Source organism: Lissotriton vulgaris, unplaced genomic scaffold, assembly GCF_964263255.1.
Source record: "Lissotriton vulgaris unplaced genomic scaffold, aLisVul1.2 SCAFFOLD_1488, whole genome shotgun sequence".
NCBI lineage: Eukaryota > Metazoa > Chordata > Amphibia > Caudata > Salamandridae > Lissotriton > Lissotriton vulgaris.
The window spans coordinates 239,376-258,604 of record NW_028251114.1 but is presented as its reverse complement, the minus strand read 5'-3'; the positions used below and the strand labels follow the sequence as shown (position 1 = coordinate 258,604).

The following is a 19,229-nucleotide window of genomic DNA, read 5'->3' as shown; positions in this document are numbered from 1 at the left end:
CCAAAACCCCATAGCCACCCATGAGAAAGGTCAACTCCTGGACCCCATCTTCTCCAACATCGGGAACCTGTACGCCCAGGACCCCACCCCTCTGCCTTGGACAGACCATATGCTAATTCCTATGCACTGGTCACTCGAAACGACACCAGTGCCCAAACAAAAAACAAGGGTTCAAGCCAGAAGATGGCACAAGCTAGTACCAGAGGAATGGGAGGCCAAATTACGCGACACCATCGCCCCTTTGTCCACAGACCCAAACACCGCGGACAGAGAATTCATGGATTGGCTAGTCCGACCCCTAGATAGCTCCATTCCACTGACTAGCACGCTTAAACACGTGAAAAGAATCTGCCCCTCTTCCTGGTACACACCCGCCCTTACCACTCTTAAAAAACAATGCAAAAAGACAGAACGCACGTGGAGAAAAAACAAGTCAGCAGAAGAGAAAAGCGTCTATCACCACTCCATGAAAGCTTACAAACTAGCCTTACAAGACGCCAAAAGGACTTACTATGAGGAAAAAATAAAAAACTCCTCCTGCTCATCCAAGGAGACCTTCGCCATTCTCAAAGATCTCCTCCATGTCCCGGACCCCCCACAGAAACCTATGGACCCCAAAGAAGCGGGGAAAAAATGCGTCAAGTTAGCCACCTTCTTCGACGAAAAGATTAAAAAAATTCTAGTCTCCCTCCCACCCGCCAACCCCGATGCCTTAGAGAGAGACGAGGAGCAGATACCCCACGTCGACAAACCCTCCCTGGAGTCACTTGGCCCAGTTACAGAAGAAGAAGTAAGAGTCACACTTACCTCAATCAAGAGCGGAGCCCCGAGTGACCCAGTCCCCATACGTTTCGCCAAAAACATCACGCAGACTATAGTTCCCCAACTGACAGCCCTGATTAATATCTCACTGGAACAGGGAGAGGTCCCTTCTAATTGGAAGGAAGCTGTCGTCAAAGCGCTTCTCAAGAAACCGTCGCTCGACCCCACAGACCTCTCCAACTATAGACCTATCTCACTTCTCCCTTGGATAGGGAAAGTCGCCGTAAAACTAGCAAATAAAAAGCTGTCATACTACCTTGAGTCAAACCACCTCCTCAACGACTCACAGACAGGCTTTAGACCAGGTCAGGGCACGGACACTGCTCTTCTCGTGGCAGTAGAAAGAACTAGGGAAATCATCGACACAGGAGGATCAGTGGCAGTGGTCCTCCTAGACCTGAGCGCGGCCTTTGACACGGTCAGCCACCAGGTCCTAACCCACCGTCTAGGGACTGTTGGGGTTAAAGGCAGAGCTCTGAAGTGGCTATCGTCCTTTCTCTCTCGACGCTCCTACCAAGTATGGGAAGGCGAAAGTCGCTCCCCTTCCATCCCCCTCCAGTGCGGCGTGCCTCAGGGCTCCTCCTTGAGCCCTACGTTGTTTAACGTTTACATGGCCCCACTGGAGGAACTCGTCGCACCCTTTGGAGTCACCATCGTCAGCTACGCTGACGATACACAACTGGTGGTGACACTCTCCCACCCCAAGCTTGAGCCCTCCAATCTCCACGACTGCCTTTCCAGCGTATATCAGTGGATGAGTGACTCTGCTTTGAAGCTAAATGGCTCCAAAACAGAGATCCTGCTCTTAGGACAAAAAAACACGAACCTCCCCTCTAACATCTGGCCCGCCTGCATGGGTGAACCCCCCACTCCCAAGAAGGAGGTCAAGAGCCTCGGGGTGTGGCTGGAGACCGACCTGACTTTCAGGACTCAGGCAAGAAAGACGGCCGGCACTTGCTACGGTCTACTTAAATCTTGCAGGAAGGTAATTCCACTTCTACCTTTCCAGTCACGCCTCATGCTGATCCAGGGCCTAATTCTATCGAGGCTGGATTACAGCAATGCCATCTACCTGGGCGCCCCAGAATCCACCCTGCAAACGCTGCAAAAAGCTCAAAACGCCGCAGCTCGTCTCCTGACAAACACCCCGGCCAGATCATCTGCCAAGCCCGCCCTGAGGAAGCTGCACTGGCTTCCGATCAGGGAAAGGGTCATTTTCAAAGCCCTCTGTCTTGCCCACAAGGTTCTCCATAACACCGGCCCTCCCATACTAAACAACTGGATCACCCCCTATAGACCCACGAGAGCGCTCCGCTCGGAGCACGGAAACCTCATTACGATCCCCAAGGTGAAAAAAGCCCGCATAGGTGGCCGCCGCTTCTCGGTAAACACTGGAAACAAGTGGAATGCACTCCCTCTGAGCCTCAGAACAGAACCCAACCTCCTCCGGTTCAGAAAAGCCCTCAAAACTCTACTCTTCCCTTAATCCGACACTCTCCCGAATTTCACCTTCCGTGAGTAAAAAGGTTTTTAGCGCTGGGATACCCACTGGGTGACTACGCGCTCTACAAAACAATAAATAAATAAATGCTGGCAGAAAAAGAAATTTCAGAGCCTCTTCTAATCACCCACATTTCTCGAGAAAATCAAAATGTGATTGACAGGATCTCAGAGTCACGGCTCTAAGGCTTTGAATGGTAGAGATATAAAAAAACATTTACCCCTTTAAAGCCTGTTAGAAATCGGGGTCTCTAGTTGACAATGGCTGGCGCCAATTACCCATATTGGACCCTTCTTCCTAAGTCAGGGCAAGTGGGCTCCCCCTTTGACAACTCCTGCTCAACTCTGTGAGAACGTAGCAGGAGCAGTTAGGCCTATCTCAGAGGCAGTGTGTGAAGCATTAATGACCACGCACAATAAGGCAGTAATGACATCACAAAAGAACACAACTCAAGTAGGTATAGAAAAAGAATATCTTTAACGTTCAACTCAAGACTTACAAAGCGTTAAAACAAGCTACAATGCACATAAACTAGTAGGGACTCAAAAAGGCAATAACGTATTCCCCAGGACGTGATAATGACTGAGCTCAAGGCCGGGGCCTATGCAACCCGTTGCACACCAGGTACCTGCCGGGGAAAGGGGACACAGCACGCAGCTTCTCGAAGAAGCAGAGATGGTGACAGGCGGACTACCAGCGACCACAAGTCTTGGCTGCAGGGGCCCGCAGCGTGCACCCACAATGGTTCGGGCACTTGGGGACAGGCGGGTTCTCAGTGGCAGCAGCACGCGGCTACGGCGGCCCAGGCTGGTGGAGGCGATGAATCTCATCTTGCAGCTCCGTGGTAGGCTCACAGCATCAGCAGCTCTCTCATGGCTGCGGCTGCCCACGAGATGATAGCGGCAATCCTCTACAATGGGGAACAAGCTGCGGGCACTCAGCGGCAGCAGCTCTCTCTTAGCTGCGACGGCCCACAGAACAAATCTCGATGAGGCAAAGTTAGCAAGGGTGCAGGCACTCAGCGGCAGCAGCTCTCTCTCAGCTGTGGCGGCCCACAGGACAAATCACAATGAGGCAAAGTCAGCAAAAGTGTGGGCACTCAGCGGTAGTAGCTCCTTCTTAGCCACGACGGCCCACAGGACGAATCACGATAATACCAAGTTGGCAACAGTGTGGGCGCTCAGCAGCAGCAGCAGCAGCTCTCTCTTAGCTGCGGCGGCCCACAGGAAGAAGGGTGATGCAAAGGTGCGGGCACTAAGCGGTGGCAGCTCTCTTAGCTGTGGCGGCCCACAGGATGAAGGGCGATGCAAAGTTGGCAAAGGTGTGGGCACTCAGCAGCGGCAGCTCTCTCTTAGCTACAGTGGCCCACAGGATGAAGGGTGATGCAAAGTTAGCAAAGGTGCGGGCACTCGGCGGCGGCAGCTCTCTCTTAGCTGCAGCACCCCACACAGATTCAGCAAAGTTGTAGAGGTTCAAATTCAGGCGAGCTCTCAGTGGCGGCAGCTCTCTCTTACCTGCAGCGGCCCATACAGATTCAGCGAAGTTGCAAAGGTTTGAAATCAGCGTTACACACAGTAGAACCAGAGGCTCTGGATTACTCAACGGAGGTCTCACCTGCAAGCAGAATTCCTTGCACAGGAATTCCGATGGCGTGAAGTCTAATGTCCCTGAGACTTCAGCAGGAGGCGCTCTCAGTTCAGGCCCTCGGGTAGTTTCTTCAGCAAGCTTGGTGAAAGTTTTTAAAGTCCTTTCCTCTGTTCACTCGGACAGAGTTTCGTCTTGACCTCTAGACGAAACACCCTGAATAAAGTCCCAGCGCAGCGTTTTTTGTACCTGAAAATTATTTGTTCTCTAAAGTCACAAATCACTCAGTCCAGTAAGAACCAGTTTGGTGGTGTCGGGGGGGCAACATCCTGCCCTTTCAGAATGAGGGGGTCTGCTTTCAGACGCCAAGTGGGAGGTGGAGCCATCATTCACCTTGCCAGGCACAGCCTTGCTCAGATCAAAGAGTCACCACTCCCCATGCGCCGAATACCGATCTCTCTCTCCAGCCAGGTCTGACCCAGCGGGCCCTCCTGCTCCAAAACCAGACGACTAATATACATACTAACAAAGAGTATTGTAAAGCTTAGGCAAGAAACGACTGCGTTTCCCGAAGAGGCACTTCCAAACATGGAATCTATAAATGATCCTTACTAAAAGGTGTATCTCGAGGTCCCGAGTATAAACATATCAAACTTGAAGTTCCTCTCAGGTTCCTGGGGTCAGATAGGATTATAGATGGTAATCCTCAACACGCCCATTCTGGCCTATGGGATCGTTTAACAGTAGTAACCGTGAAATGGAGGGTAACTCGCTATTAGAGCACGCTACACAGATCTAGGTATTATGGTTATCCTAATTCATACAGTCATCTTTACACAGGGAGCATTCGCACTGTGGCACTGATTAGCAGTGGCACGGCGCCAGAGTATCTAAATCCAGTCAGCATAAAAATAGGAGGAGGAGGAGGAGTGAGGAAGGGAGACCCACGCCAATGATGCCAGGTCTAACAAAGCGTTTTCTGCAACCTCTTTTAAAATGCTTATTACTTCAAAAAAGACTGATCAGATTTATACCAGACTAACCAAGGTACACTTACAGAGTAAAGTAACGGTAAATACTTTCAGCCGTTGCAGCAATAGGGGCAAGCAAAATTTTGTAAGGGGAATAAAATGAGAAAACACTTCACTTTCACTCCTCCCTTAACTCTTTAGCCCCTGCATGGATCTTCACAAAACTGGGCAGGCCATACATTAGTTAACTAAACTAGTAGATTGACACATTTTGTGTAAATCCATCCACAGAACCAAAAGTTCTAGGCAAATCGAAAAATGTCTTTCAATTGAAAATGTGTATCAAGCATAATTACACAGTGGCGACTACCACTGTGTAATGTTTTGCCTGTGTGTGTGAGTTTGAATGTAGTGCATATGTTTGTATACGCATATTGGTGGACGACAAACACACAAGAAATCGCTGATGAACTGAATTGCTGTATTCTTTTAAAAATTCACCTTGACAATCAAGGCAAAGTCCATATATATGTGAAAAATACAAGTCCCTTTTAAATATTATTTTTATGTATTGGGTATAATAAATAATTTGGTGAAACATTCAGTTGTAGGCAAAGAAAACTTCCAACGCATGATGACTGCTTAAGTTGCTGTCAAGAAATTGCAATCTATAACTTAGTGGTGACCATTCACCCTCATTCATATTTATGCAAGGCCAATTATTTTCTCTAGGGCACTTTTAGCGGGGAAGGGAGGAGGGGGGCAGAGTCAGAATTCATGGCCATTGTTATCGTGCAGCGAATGTTAAGCAGTTTCCATTCTAACTTGGAATTGTGTATCTCCAGGAAACTTCCATTACTTTATGTGATCTCTTGGGGAAGAGCGAAAGAGGCTGACTGGAAGGTTATTCCTGGATACTGGAGAGCGCTGACTGAAGGATATTCTTGGATACTGGAGAGCGGTACAGGGTTAATGTTACCATCACAAAAGAGGCTCCAAGGTGAAGTGTATTCAAGACAGTCTCTAGAAGAAGCCCAACTACAAAAACACAATGGTTTGCGTGCCATGAATTGTCTAATATCTTGTTAATCTAGAATAGGGTTCCGGAGTAGCGTGCTACTCGCCAAGTAAGTACTCCAACACCCCAATGCTAACCATTTTTCCCTCTTCTATCCCTCCGGTATCCTTCTCAATTCAAATAACGGACTAATATCCACCGCTCAAATTACTTTTATATTTCACAATACTAACTCAACACTAATCCTTTATGGGTTCCGGAGCAGCGTGCTCCTCACTGAAAAAGCGAATTGACGTCTCGTCAGGGGTAGTAAATGCTATATAAATGCAATTACAATATAATGTTAAAACCCTTCTTGCCCACAATGACACACTTCCAGGGAATTCACATTAAAGTCTGCTTGATACATTTCCAGAAGGTTTGTGAATCTGTAGCAGTGCTGTAAATATTAATGAAAATGTGAGAATCCATACCCTTTTGATTTTGGCATGTTTGGTTACAAGTTCTGCTAACTGTTGTTTTTCAATAATACTTCAAAAGAAGCGAACACAACTGACCCATTTGTATGCACACTGTTGGTTCCTTCTAACAGAATTGAGCCTTTTGGCTGACTAAATGTAGACCAATATTTGTTTGGTTTAGTGAGTTAGCATTTTAATGTTAAAAACCTTAAATATAGATTTCAGAAGCCTAGGTATAAACCACCACAAACCCTGAAATTAAAGCAATAAACAATTTAAAGAGAATGCTTTATATTCACAATCCCCCCCCCCCCCCAAACCAAATGGAGAGAAGACAACCCATTCCCCCGCCCACCATCCTCCAAACTCTAGTAGGAAAAGCCAAAAAAGAAAGCATTCTCCATGTCTCATTGCATGCTGTATACTTTTGGTTCCTTTTTAACGATGTTCATATTTTTTAAGAAATTAGAAACTTCATTTATAACATACGGTCCGTTATACCTTTTCGAACTCAATATGCTGAACAGGACCACTAATTATACATTTAGCAGAGTTACAAATGTTATTTAAGAATATAAAACATAAGACAATTGCTCACTCTCAGTTCATATTGCAGACTGCTATGCTTCAACTGAGCCGTGTCCTCGTCAATTATACAGAAATCCCAGCCGGCAAATAATTTGTTGCAATAGCTCTGAAATCGATCTTCATCATGTACCAAACTTTGTTTAAAACCTTCCACAGACCTCAAATGAAAAAGAAAATTAATACAGCTGGGATGATTTTCAACACCAATGCAATAGGAGTCAATCGATTATTGCAAAGCAGTTAGAGGTGGTAGATCACCAATAACAGAAGAGATATGCGAAACCAAGACTACTACAAACTCGATACAAGTAAAACAATTAATTTCATATTTTAAAATAGAGATTGTGTTAAAGAGAAGACATTACACATTTGAAAACTTTGGAACGTAAACACCTCTCGCACCAGAAAGTGTGACAAAGTAAAAGATACGGTGTTAATTGGGAGCTTGTACAAAAAATATATTTACAGCAATGAGGTCCAAAAGCAACCTTGCAGAACAGCAAGATCAGGGCTGTACACTATTATAAATGTTAACATGTGTAATCCTTTTACGTTCATTTATTTAATTTTTAGGAGAGGAGTACAAAATCGAAATTTGTTGTACTCTAAGGAACTGAACTTCATGAGCGCAAAAGTATACACATCTTTGTGTCAATCTTTTCCTGACCAACATAGTTCCTGAACAAACACGATTAATTAGAAAACCACTGACTTCAATATGATGCGTGTACTTACAAAGCAGAGAGGGGTAGCTTAGTCTACTCCATACATACACACTGGCATTGATGGACAGAGAAATGCTAAAGTCATGAATTCCAACAGAAGTGCCAGGAGAAGGGCAGCTGAGGTTCTGGGTGGGAAGCCCCAGGTGACAAAGCTGAGGGGGTGGATGTGAAGGCACAGGTGATACACAGCTAAGTAGGGCCTGGGAAGGCACAGATGACACACTGCATAGGGGAGGAAGTGCAAAAGGGGGGTAGTGGCATTACCAGGTGACAGGCAGCGGGGCAGCGGATTCGAGGCTTAGTAAGGGGGCAAGCATCAAGTGATGTGCAGCGGGGTGAAGCACCATGCAATGTGTAGCTTGTGGAAGAAGCACCAGGTGACACACAGGTAGTAGGGGGGTACAAATCAACGTGCAGCCGGGGGAAGCACAAGGCAACGCACAGCACCTGAAAATATCCAGTAAGGAGCAATGAGGCTTATTCCAAAGGCAATGTGTAAAGTATTTGTACCAACACTCACAGTAACTCAGTGATAACACCCCAAATGGACACCACACAGGTTTAGAAAAATAAAGTATTTGTATCTAAGCTTCACAAGACCAAAACGACAAAAATCCAACATACTCAGTAAAAGGTTTTCAGTAGAATGTCCTTAAAAACGGATGTTACTAAAAATAGACTGGAGGACTCTGTATTTTTTTTATGCGAGAGAGTGACAGGGCAAATAAGTCCTTGACTGGTAGTAATTTATGGGACCAATCGTGGTATTAAAACCGCATGTTACTTCGGCCCAACGGATGATGCCCCTTCTGTTCTGAACCCTTTAATACTCTCCCAAAACTGCCTCCGCGGCAAGCGACAATAAAGATTCACCCCCAACTGCTCAAATCAGTGTCAGGAGAAAAGGGGGCCCTGGTACCGCAACTCTCCATTATGACACATGGTGGCTCGAGCGTGTGGCTCTGAGCATTACCTGGGAGATGAGATGAACATCGGCTCGAGGCTTCTCAGGACTCTGGCTCGCCAATCCACTCTACGCTGCACGGGGATAGCTTCTTCCTGGTGGGAGCGCAGCCCCGCTCACTCGGCAGTGAAGTTGATATCCTGCCGGGTGGCTGAGCGTCGGAGGTGTCCCGGTTGCTAGAAGACGCCTTGCAGCTGATCTTGCTCCTGCCTGGCTTCTTCCTTTGGCAATTACGATGTTGCTGACGACTTGGGCCAGCGGCGGTGACGGCCTCTCAGCTGATTGCTGCTTCTGTTAATTTCCCAACGGCCCTCAGCTGTGCACCGACACACACGCACAGAGTTGCAGAGACGATCTTGGGGGACAGAGCACACTCTGGAGATGCAGGCTTTGTGAAGGTTACACACTGTGCCCAGACACACGCACACAGTATTGCAGAGATCTTGGAAACTTTGGTGTTCCTGAGTTTCCACAATAGGAGGCCAGCTCTACTCAAGCCCTTGGGGATTTCCCTTCAAGCAGGGGACACAGCATAGTCCTCTTCCTCCCCTTGGCAGAATAGCAACTGCAGATTAGCCCCAGAACACACAGCAAGGGCAATCCTTCTTGTCAGTTTCTTCCGCTCTTCTTCTTGGCAAAGGTTCCTCTTGATTCCAGGATGATCTAAAGTTCATGAGTTTCAGCTATAATATTTATACCACCAAATGTCTTTGTTCTCTTTCTGTAAGGACTCCTGAACCCAGTACAATCTAGTTGTGGGTGCACTCTGCCAGTGCACAACTTCTTCCTTTGTCAATGTGGCCATGGTCTTCAGGCACACCGCAGGAGGTGGAACCAGTCTTTTGTGGAAGGCAAAGGCAGGCACAGCTCTAGTCAGGTACAGGTGCTACTCCTCCCACCACTCCAAATGCAGATCGGCCTATTCAGCCCAGGGCTGACTCACCCAGAATCCTGGAGCCACCCCAGTCCCTGTCACTCCAAAGCCAGTCAGGCAATCCACAAACAGGAAGAGGCACACAGACAGGTTGAACAAGAAAATAGCCACCTTCTAAAAGTGCCATTTTCAAACACAGAATCTAAAAACCATCCTTACTAAAAGCTGCATTATTGAATTCTGAGTTCAGGGATACCAGACTCCAATTTTCGATCTTACTCCTATGGGAAGATATGCTTGTAAAATGAAACAAAGCATTCCCCATTCAGTCCTATGGGCAAGATAGCCTTTCAATAGTGAAAAACGAAATTGGCAGTATTTCACCATCAGGACATGGTACACACACCAGTACTTGGCCTGCCTTTCATATACACTGCACCCTGCCCAGGGGGAACCTTGGGTCTACCATAGGGGTGTCCTATGTGCAAGAAAAAGGAAGGGTAATGCATGGCAATTGGGTACACTGGCCAGGTCAAAATGGCAGTTTACAAACTGCGCGCAGGAACTGCAGTGGTAGGCCTGAGACATCTTTTCCGGGCTACTCATGTGGGTGGCACAATCAGTGCTGCAAGCCCACTAGTAGCATTTGAGTTACCAGCCCAGTGAACTTTACTAGGGACCAAATATGCCAATCATGGATAACCAATCACAATAACACTTTACACAGAGAGCACATGCACTTTAGCACTGCTCAGCAGTGGTAAATTGCCCAGAGTCCTACAGCCAACATCCACAGGCCAGGAAAAAGAAGAAGCAAAACGTTTGGGGATAACCCTGCAAAAAGGGCCATTTCTGACAGACTCGCTTCATCAGAGGCCAGGTGCAGGCTTCAAGGTCTCTGGAGCTTGTTATGTTCCTGTGGCTCACAAAAGAAGCCAGTCAACTAGCCCTTGGAGTAACTTTGGTAGTCCTGGGTCAAGGCAGGTCTCAAGCAGCACAGCAGTCCTCTGGGGATCAGGGCAGGCCTCAAGCACCAGGGTAGTCCTCTGGTAGCAGCAGACCAGTCCTCTCAGTACTCGGGTAGGCCTCATGCAGCAGGGCAGTCTTTCTGAAGTCTTCCACAGGACCACGAGTGCAGTGAAGGGGTGTTCTGAGGGTCCAATATTTCTACCTGGAGGCAGTGTTTGAAGTAGGGGGAACACCCTGGGTACTCCCACATCTGGTTCTGGGAAGTTCTTTCCTTCCCCTGTCAAGTCTACAAGACGTATGGGAATACAAAAGGCTAGTGTCAGGTTCTTTTGAGTATGTGCTGGAGGCAGCACTTCAAGGTTTAAGATGGTCCATCCTTCCAACATCTAGCCGCGATCTGATTTACTATCTGGGAAGAATACACAAAGCCCAACAGCAAAGTCATTCAAAGACATGTGACTCAAGACACTGGCAGCAGGGACCAAATGGATAAGGCAGGAAAATTTAACATTTCTAAAATGGTCGTCAGAATTGCGACTTAAAATCTGACTATACCATTAAAACGGATTGTAAATTATAATTAACTTGTGACCAAACCTGATATTCCTATCTGCTCTCAATCAAAAGTTAGCATTTATTAAATGTAAGATAACCTAATGTTATCCTGTGGGAGAGGTAGGTGTTACACCAGTGAAAAACGACTTTAGGAGTTTTTCACTACCTGGATATGTAAAACTTAAAAACACATGTTCAACTTTTTAAATACTAGGTACCCTGCTGTATGGGCTTTTTAGGGCCTACAATACAGGTGTGTTATCTGTATTAAAAAGGAATGTTTCAGCACAGCAGTAGGTTTCTTTTGTAGGTCAAATTACTAGTTTAAAACTACTCTACAGGCTGAAATGCAAGCCTGAGGCACATTTTAAGGTGCCACTTTAGTGGGTGGCACAAGGAGTATTGCAGGCCTAAGGGAGAGATTAAACCAAGCACCATTGGCACCAACAACCAAGGAATATAAAGGAACAATCAAATGTTACAACTGAGGGGCGCTAGGTGGCGCTAAACCAAGATGGCCGCACTGCAGTGAGGCTCTCGCCAGATTGAGCCTTTGTAATATCCTTCAGCCCATCCTGACCCGGAAAAACGGCCCAGACACCTCGCCATCGGGTCTGCGCCATTCCAAGGATCACAGCGGTGCAAACACCGTCGAAATCGGCCTGCCGTGGGTGGAGATATTCACCATAATCCCCGAGACCGGACTGAGGTGAAGGTTCGGGACCTGCCTATCTGCGGGTCCAGCCTGCTAGGAAACTCCGAGGCTCTGCGGCCTCATCGGGGCCGAACGGAGGTGATCACTGACACTGCCGAGGAAAAGACGCCGGAGACATCGCTGAACGAAAACCTGCATGAAAGGACGGCGAGCCCTGCCGGTAGAAGAGGAGAAACAAAAAGCGCGAAATTTCAAACACATTGGCGGGAAGGCCGGATGATTCAGCGGACCCGGCGGCTGTAAGTAGCTGCGGTCGGCGCTCCACTACACACCGCAGGTACAGCTGGGTCGGGGCAGGAGGAGACCGGGACGGAGTGATTGAAGAGCGCTACACAACACTCTGCAGCGGCGGACGACCGGACCCGCCCGATCACCAAGGGCGGCCTCCCCACGGCCTACTAAAAGCCAGAAACGACCCGCAACTTCCCCTGAGACCTGGAGGCCGAGAATTGGTGCTAGCAAGGCCGGTCACACAGTAAGTGCCAGGGCGCTAACGGTCGCACCGCACGGCCTCGGCCGCCGACAGTGCCTTACCGCTCCCACGCTGCGACCCCCCTGCCGCCTCTTACTAACTTGCAGAGGATTGACAATTTACCCCGAGGCTTAGAGGCCTACACTTGCCAGGAAGATCTGCACACTCGTGGCTCCGATTGACGTTGGGGGCAAGGAGAGTTTAATAAGCACAGCGGACTGCCCCCCAGGCAATTATAGGTGCCTAATCTGCCCCTCGCACTACCCTCCCGGGCGACGCCTGGGCCCAAAACCTCCGCCGGCCCCTGAGTACACTGACCGCGGAATACTCCTGGCAGCTCACGAAGAGACGGCTTGCCTTGTGGGGGCTGCCTACCTAGCACGAGAGGAAGACGTTTCTCCCCCCAACTGCACACCCTAGTGTGCTCCCCCTCAAAAAGAGCACTCGAAGCCCTATCAGATAAGGAAGCTGCCGCCTGAACGTGAAAGTGAACTACGGCGCCTTGGGACCGATATCAGGCTATACCTGTGCCGCACACAGTCGCTTGGTGGCTTAACAGAGGGACACACTAATCACAACTCAGGCATTGGTCTAAGGATCCATCGGGATATAGATTAAAACCTGCCTCGTCTCAGTCGGACCCCAACAATGTGGAACTGATTCCCCTTGAGCTCACCTACTGTCGTCTGAACTTTGTGGTCAGGGACGCTACATGAAGTACTCTGTCCCATAACCATCTCCAGTCCAGATTGAAGATATAAGGAGCGCACTTCTGGGCCCGCTGTCTCTATCTACGTCTCGCCAAGGGGGAAGATAAACTGCGCCAAGGAAGAAGTCACAGACCGGAGCTGCGCCCAGGGAGCCACTCACGGACGTAACCTTCACCTCACCTCACGGAAGGAATACTGACCGCAGACCCAATACTCCTGGACCATTGTACAGGGAACCATCTCACTGCGCGCTGGCTACTGCTGCCAAGCCGGACCCGCGAACGCCAAGACGCGGCATGGGCCGCAGCGATGCCAAACAATCTAAGATACCGTTTGAAGCTAAAAAGAACCCCAAGGGCACACTGGGGCCGGAGGATAGCCCTACCAACTCTGGGCATTAGCTTGCCTCATCTTCACTAACGGCCCCACCAGACCGCCGGGGATGCCTGGTCTCACCCTGGAGATACCCATTAAGGGACCATCTCTCAGGGAAGCCAGGAAGGGTTTCGCAGCGGTCGAAGCGCCTTGGGACCCTCCGGGTAAGTAGTGCGCTATATAAATGCCTATACATTACATTACATTTTTACATTACATTACATTACCGCACGAGGTCCCCCGGACGAGGACTGGAAAACCTTGCTGATAAGCATGCAACAAAGCTTATCTAACATTGACTCCAAAATTGACACAATAAACACTCGCATGGACAGTGTTGTCACAAAACTGGAACAACAAGACACCAGAATCAAAGATGCGGAGGAAAGGATCTCTACACTAGAGGATGGCGCCGCCTCCAACAGCAGACAAGTGACCCAAATGGACTGGCTCCTTAAAATCATTGCTGAAAAGAACGAAGATTTAGAAGCGAGGTCCAGGCGCAACAACATTCGCATTTTGGGCCTTGCGGAGTCCACCAACACGGGGAAAATGGAGGTATTTATCGAAAAGTTGGTCATTGAACTATTTGGCAAAGAATCATTCTCCTCGCACCTAATAGTAGAACGGACCCACAGATCCTTGGCCGCACGCCCACCACCAGGGGCCCAGCCGCGCCCCATCATCGCGAGATTCCTAAATTACAGGGACCGAGACGCAGTGCTGAGAAGAGCGAGAGAGATCGGTGCGGTGGGATACTGTAATACTATGCTCTCCTTCTTCCCTGACTTCACCCCGGCGGTACAGGAAGCCAGGAGGAAATTCTCAGGAGTGAAGAAGAAACTTCAAGAACAAGAGATGACCTACGCCATGTTGTATCCGGCAAAATTGAAAGTTTCCCTACAGGGCAAGCAATATTTCTTCCAAAACCCACAACAGGCGGAGGACTTCCTCAAACAACACAAAAAAAGAGACAACACCAGGGAAAATGCTGAAAGACACCGCTCCAGATCCCCCTCGCCCATGAACCAGCAGGAATAACATGCGGCCATGACGTCTGCTGCACCTAAGCTGAGTATTCACGAACAAAACCCCAAAAATCTGGTAAGGGGCACTTTTAAAAAAAACTTTTGCATGAACCGGATTATATTACTGTTTAGGCTTGATCACCCACCTCCGTCCCACGCAGAGAGACCGGGTGATTACCTGGCTCCCAGTGGGTGCAAGTAGGGAGGTGGTTGGCAGGTTGGGCGCCCCTAGAACTGACCCCCGATGGGCGAGCCCCATTACCCCCCTTCTGCAAGAAGAGTAGGGGAGTCTGTATCGTTACTTCTGTTTTCTAGTTGGGGAGAGGGAGGGATGCCTAGGGGTGGATGGGTTCCAAATTCCCGGCGGGTTGGGATTGCCGGAGTGGGAGGGGATGTGTCCCAATACGATGCATGCATGAAAGTACTAAATGTTGTTCATTCCAGTTATTGGGCATACCAGGAGGGAAGTTGGGGATCATGTTAGAAATCTGATGCCAAACGCTATAAAAACATGGATGTTGTAGACCTTTGTTTGACATATTTTCTGATGTACACATGGGGGACGTAGCTAGACCGCAACCTACCTCGCAGTTACAGATTGCCTCCTGGAATATACGGGGGTTAAATAACCCGAGGAAGAAGAGACAAATTCTGGGGTATCTAGACAGGCACGGGATCTCCATTGCTATGCTGCAAGAGACATACATGACTCCAAATGGATCCCCCTCATTCGCTTCAAAATGGGCAACGAGCAGGGTGTTCTCATCTTACTCTAACTATGCTAGAGGGGTGGTAATTCTTGTAAGACGGGGGACGAATTTTACTCCGGCTGGAACAGAGATAGACTCCGAGGGACGTTACTGTATGATCTGGGGGAAATTACACGCACATACAATACTGTTTGCATGTTCTTATGGCCCTAATACTGATGACCCTACTGCCCTTCTTACACTGTGGGGGAAAATACAAACACTAGGGATTGCTCACGTGGTACTGGGGGGGGACTTTAACACTGCTCTAATACCCGGGATGGACAGATCGTGTCCGCAAGCCTCTCATTACACAAATACGCAACGAGCACTATTGGGAATAGTGAATTAACACCACCACCCCACCGCCAGGCAAGGCACCCACCACTCCACTTTCCACTCCACATGGGCCCGACTAGACTATATATTCTTGTCAGCAGGACTGTCCCCATGGTTATCCAAGACACACCACCTGGCTCGTACGTTCTCGGACCACTCACCGGTCCTAATTTCCCTGCAGATTCCCCTCATCATGGCCCCTTACCTGACTTGGCGACTGAACCCCGCACACCTTACAGATACGGCCTTCACTGCTGAATTAGAACAAGACATCACGGAGTTCTTCGAACGGAATGTTAATTCAGTCGCTAGTCTCACTACTGTGTGGGAGGCCTTCAAAGTGACAATAAGAGGGAACTGTATAGCCAAGGGAGGGGGAGTTCTAAAAACACTACGAGAAGACATACAAAAGTTAGAAATTGAGCTCAGACAGCTAGAGCGCGAGATAGCTCAGGGAGACGGAGGCCGCGCAGCCCAGGCCCAGCTCCGGGAAAAATTGAATGACTACTCGGAATTGGCGGATAAGGAATGCAAATTCCTGGGAAAGCCCTTCACTGCTCGATTATATGGAGAGGGAGACCGGCCAGGTAAAGCGCTTGCTTCTGCAGTTAGAGCCCCTAGGTACCAAAATGATGTCTCTACTCTATTAGACAAACACGACATACCACAACGTGATCTCACAGAGCAGCTCCGAGTGCTAACCGAACACTACACCTCGCTCTACACCTCACATAGAACTGACAAACTCAACTTGCAGGAATACCTGGAGGACACTGCAATAGCCTGGTTAGGACCGTCCCAACAAAAATTCCTTCATCATGAACTTGAACTGGATGAGATCAAAGACGCAATTATGTCCATGAAGTCCGGGAAAGCGCCAGGATCGGATGGCCTACCTATTGACTTTTATAAAACCTTCATACATTTGCTTGCACCCATACTGAAGCAGGTCTTTTATGACGCGTTAGAGGAAGGCTCACTCCCGCCTACAATGCGAGAAGCACTAATAACATCATTGCTGAAACCCGGAAAGCCACCAGAGCACTGTGATTCATACAGGCCTCTCTCATTACTAAATACAGACAGTAAGATCTTAGCAAAAGTCCTCGCTGCGCGTCTCAACCTTCTTATGGAGCGCCTCGTCCTTCCAGACCAGGCAGGGTTTGTCCCGAATCGTGCTACATCCCACAATTTGCGCACTCTCCAGACGGTGCTGCAGGATATTAATCCTAACTGCGAAGCAGCTGCTGTATTTCTGGACGCCACAAAAGCGTTCGATTCCCTGGAATGGGATTACCTCCTTGCACTGCTCGAAAGAATGGGAGTCCCCTTTAATTTCATTGACTGGATTCGGCTACTATACTGTAAACCCCAAGCTACGGTGTTACTCAACGGAGCCCGCTCTGCTCCGTTTGGATTCAGAGAGGCACCCGGCAGGGATGCCCACTATCCCCAATACTTTTCGCGATCGCCATTGAGCCTCTAGCCGCTAAACTTAGGCAACACCACAACCACCGCTCCCTCATCTACCCGGAACGGCAACTCCTGATCGCGTTATACGCAGATGACATGACCCTCTATGTGGACAAACCGCAAGAAAATCTGAATCCTCTGCTACGGGAGATAACTAAATTTGGTGCAATAGCGGGGATACAGATAAATTGGGCAAAATCGGCCATGCTCCCTCTGACTGAAAAGACCGAGGAATTTCCTCTAGATTACCCCCTAGTGTGGGAATCGGAAGAAATAAAATATCTAGGAATCATAATCACAAGAAACCGGGAAACCCTTATCAGAGCCAATTACGGAACGGCACTAGACAAATTGACCAACAACGTAACCAAATGGATACACCTTCCACTATCCATGGCAGGCCGCATTTCCCTTGTTAAAATGGTGGTCCTCCCCAAACTGCTATACCTTTTCACTAATATTCCCTATAACCCCGGCTCATGTTTCTTTCGCGCCCTCGATTCTCAGATGTCGCGACTTATCTGGGGAGGCAAGCAGGCCAGACTCAGTCTGAAGACGCTAATGCTCCCCTACCACCAGGGCGGGTTTGAAGTCCCGGACTTCCGAAAATACTACGACTGCGCCCAAGGGCAATTCGCTGCATACTGGTTCCACCCCCCTCCATTCATGGCCCACCTGGCGGTTGAAGATGGGTACATGAGACCGGTACAACCTTCGGGTTATCTTTATACAGCAGTCAGTATGAAGGATAGGGACCCCACTACAGTAGACTGTACTATCAGGGCTTGGAAACGTATCGCAGAACATATGGAAGTGTATTTCTTTTACTCACCTTTGATGGGACTGGCAAACGATCCTAGAGTGAGTGTCGCACGTGAAGAAATTGGACGCAAGTTCCTCGCAAAACTCGCTATTCACACCTGGGGAGATCTTTACCTCCAAGGTACTTTTCGCACGGTAGCACAGCTCTTTGGAGACAGATCCCCCACGATGATGGATACTTTCCTGTATGTTCGGCTCCGGCAAAACATTAAAACAATCACACCCAACTTCCCGGATGAGCCGGAAACCATGGCACCTCTGCATTCCATACTCCAGACAGGCACCCCAAAGCATGTGGTCTCTATGTTGTACAAACACGTTCAGATAGCCCCATCCCCGCCCCCCCTCAGAGCTAGACAGGATTGGGACACTGACCTGGACGATCCCATGACGGACGAGCAATGGGAGATGAGCTGCTCTCATACACACGCCGTGACAGGTAATGCCCGCCTCAGATTGGTACACTATAAATTCTTGCATTGACTCTACTTCACGCCTGCTAAACTGCACCGACTAGGTCTCAGAGACAACGATCAATGTCTTAGATGTGGCAGGCCTGGAGCTGACTTCATACACCTAGCATGGAAATGCCGGGCAGTGGCCACGTACTGGATAGAAGTGTTTGAGGCTATATCGGCAATGATCGGAATATCCACGGACCCTTGCCCAAAAATAGCCTTACTCGGACACAACAACCCGGCATTAAAAACACACCGAAAATTCTTTGCGCTAGGCCTCCTATTGGCTAAGAGACAAGTGGCGTGCAGATGGGATAGGGGGAGAGCGCCTAAATTCAAGGACTGGCTTAGTACTATGTCTGCGTGGCAGGAGCAACTCCACAACTACGCTGACCTTTTACCGCATAAGTCACGCCCCAAAGACCTATGGGGTCCCCTCACTACATATCTGCTCCAGGCACAAGATAGCGACGAATCTGAAGAGGACAGTGGAGAGATGCGTAGCAATAACCAGACCACCGCCCCTCTCCCAGAGCTCACACCCCCGAACAGCGGGGCAATATAACTCCAACACACACCCCCTAACCTCTTCCCCCGGCCAGGAAATGCGCGCCCCAGGCCTCACGTGTATAAGCATATGACACATCGCCCGGAACACCCTTGAATACAAACCAGTAGCTACACAGGAGGAGCAGACTGCGAGGCTGTTGCCCCCCCCCCCACCCCTTATGTACACTTTGTTTGGGTGTATTGTATCTGGTTTTATTACAACTTTCCTCACACTAGGAAACACTCACTACATCACATCCAGGACATAGCACAACATCAGATTCTTTGAATGGCATCAAAAAGTTATACCTTCCCTGATAATGAGAGACGTTTACGAGGTACGTGATTGTAATATTGAGAATGCCCGGCAATATAAACTGCTGCAGGACAACACACTGGCAATCCACACTGCAAGCTCCACCACGCCGCATGCCCCGTGTGGTGGCCTCATTAGGGGAAGGAAAAGTGAATAATATGTTATAAAGTTGATAAATAAAAAATAAAAAT

At 48.7% G+C, this 19,229-nt stretch overlaps 1 protein-coding gene across 2 annotated transcripts in view; it reads right to left on the bottom strand.

The window, feature by feature from the left end:
* Window positions 1-19,229, bottom strand: part of LOC147663023 (transmembrane channel-like protein 7) — a 496,357-nt gene that overhangs the window by 280,098 nt on the left and 197,030 nt on the right. For both annotated transcript variants that reach the window (XM_086950725.1, XM_086950724.1), the window contains exon 7: window positions 6,956-7,103. In XM_086950725.1, coding sequence (XP_086806851.1) covers window positions 6,956-7,103 — 148 coding nt within the window. The remainder of the gene's footprint in view (window positions 1-6,955; window positions 7,104-19,229) is intronic.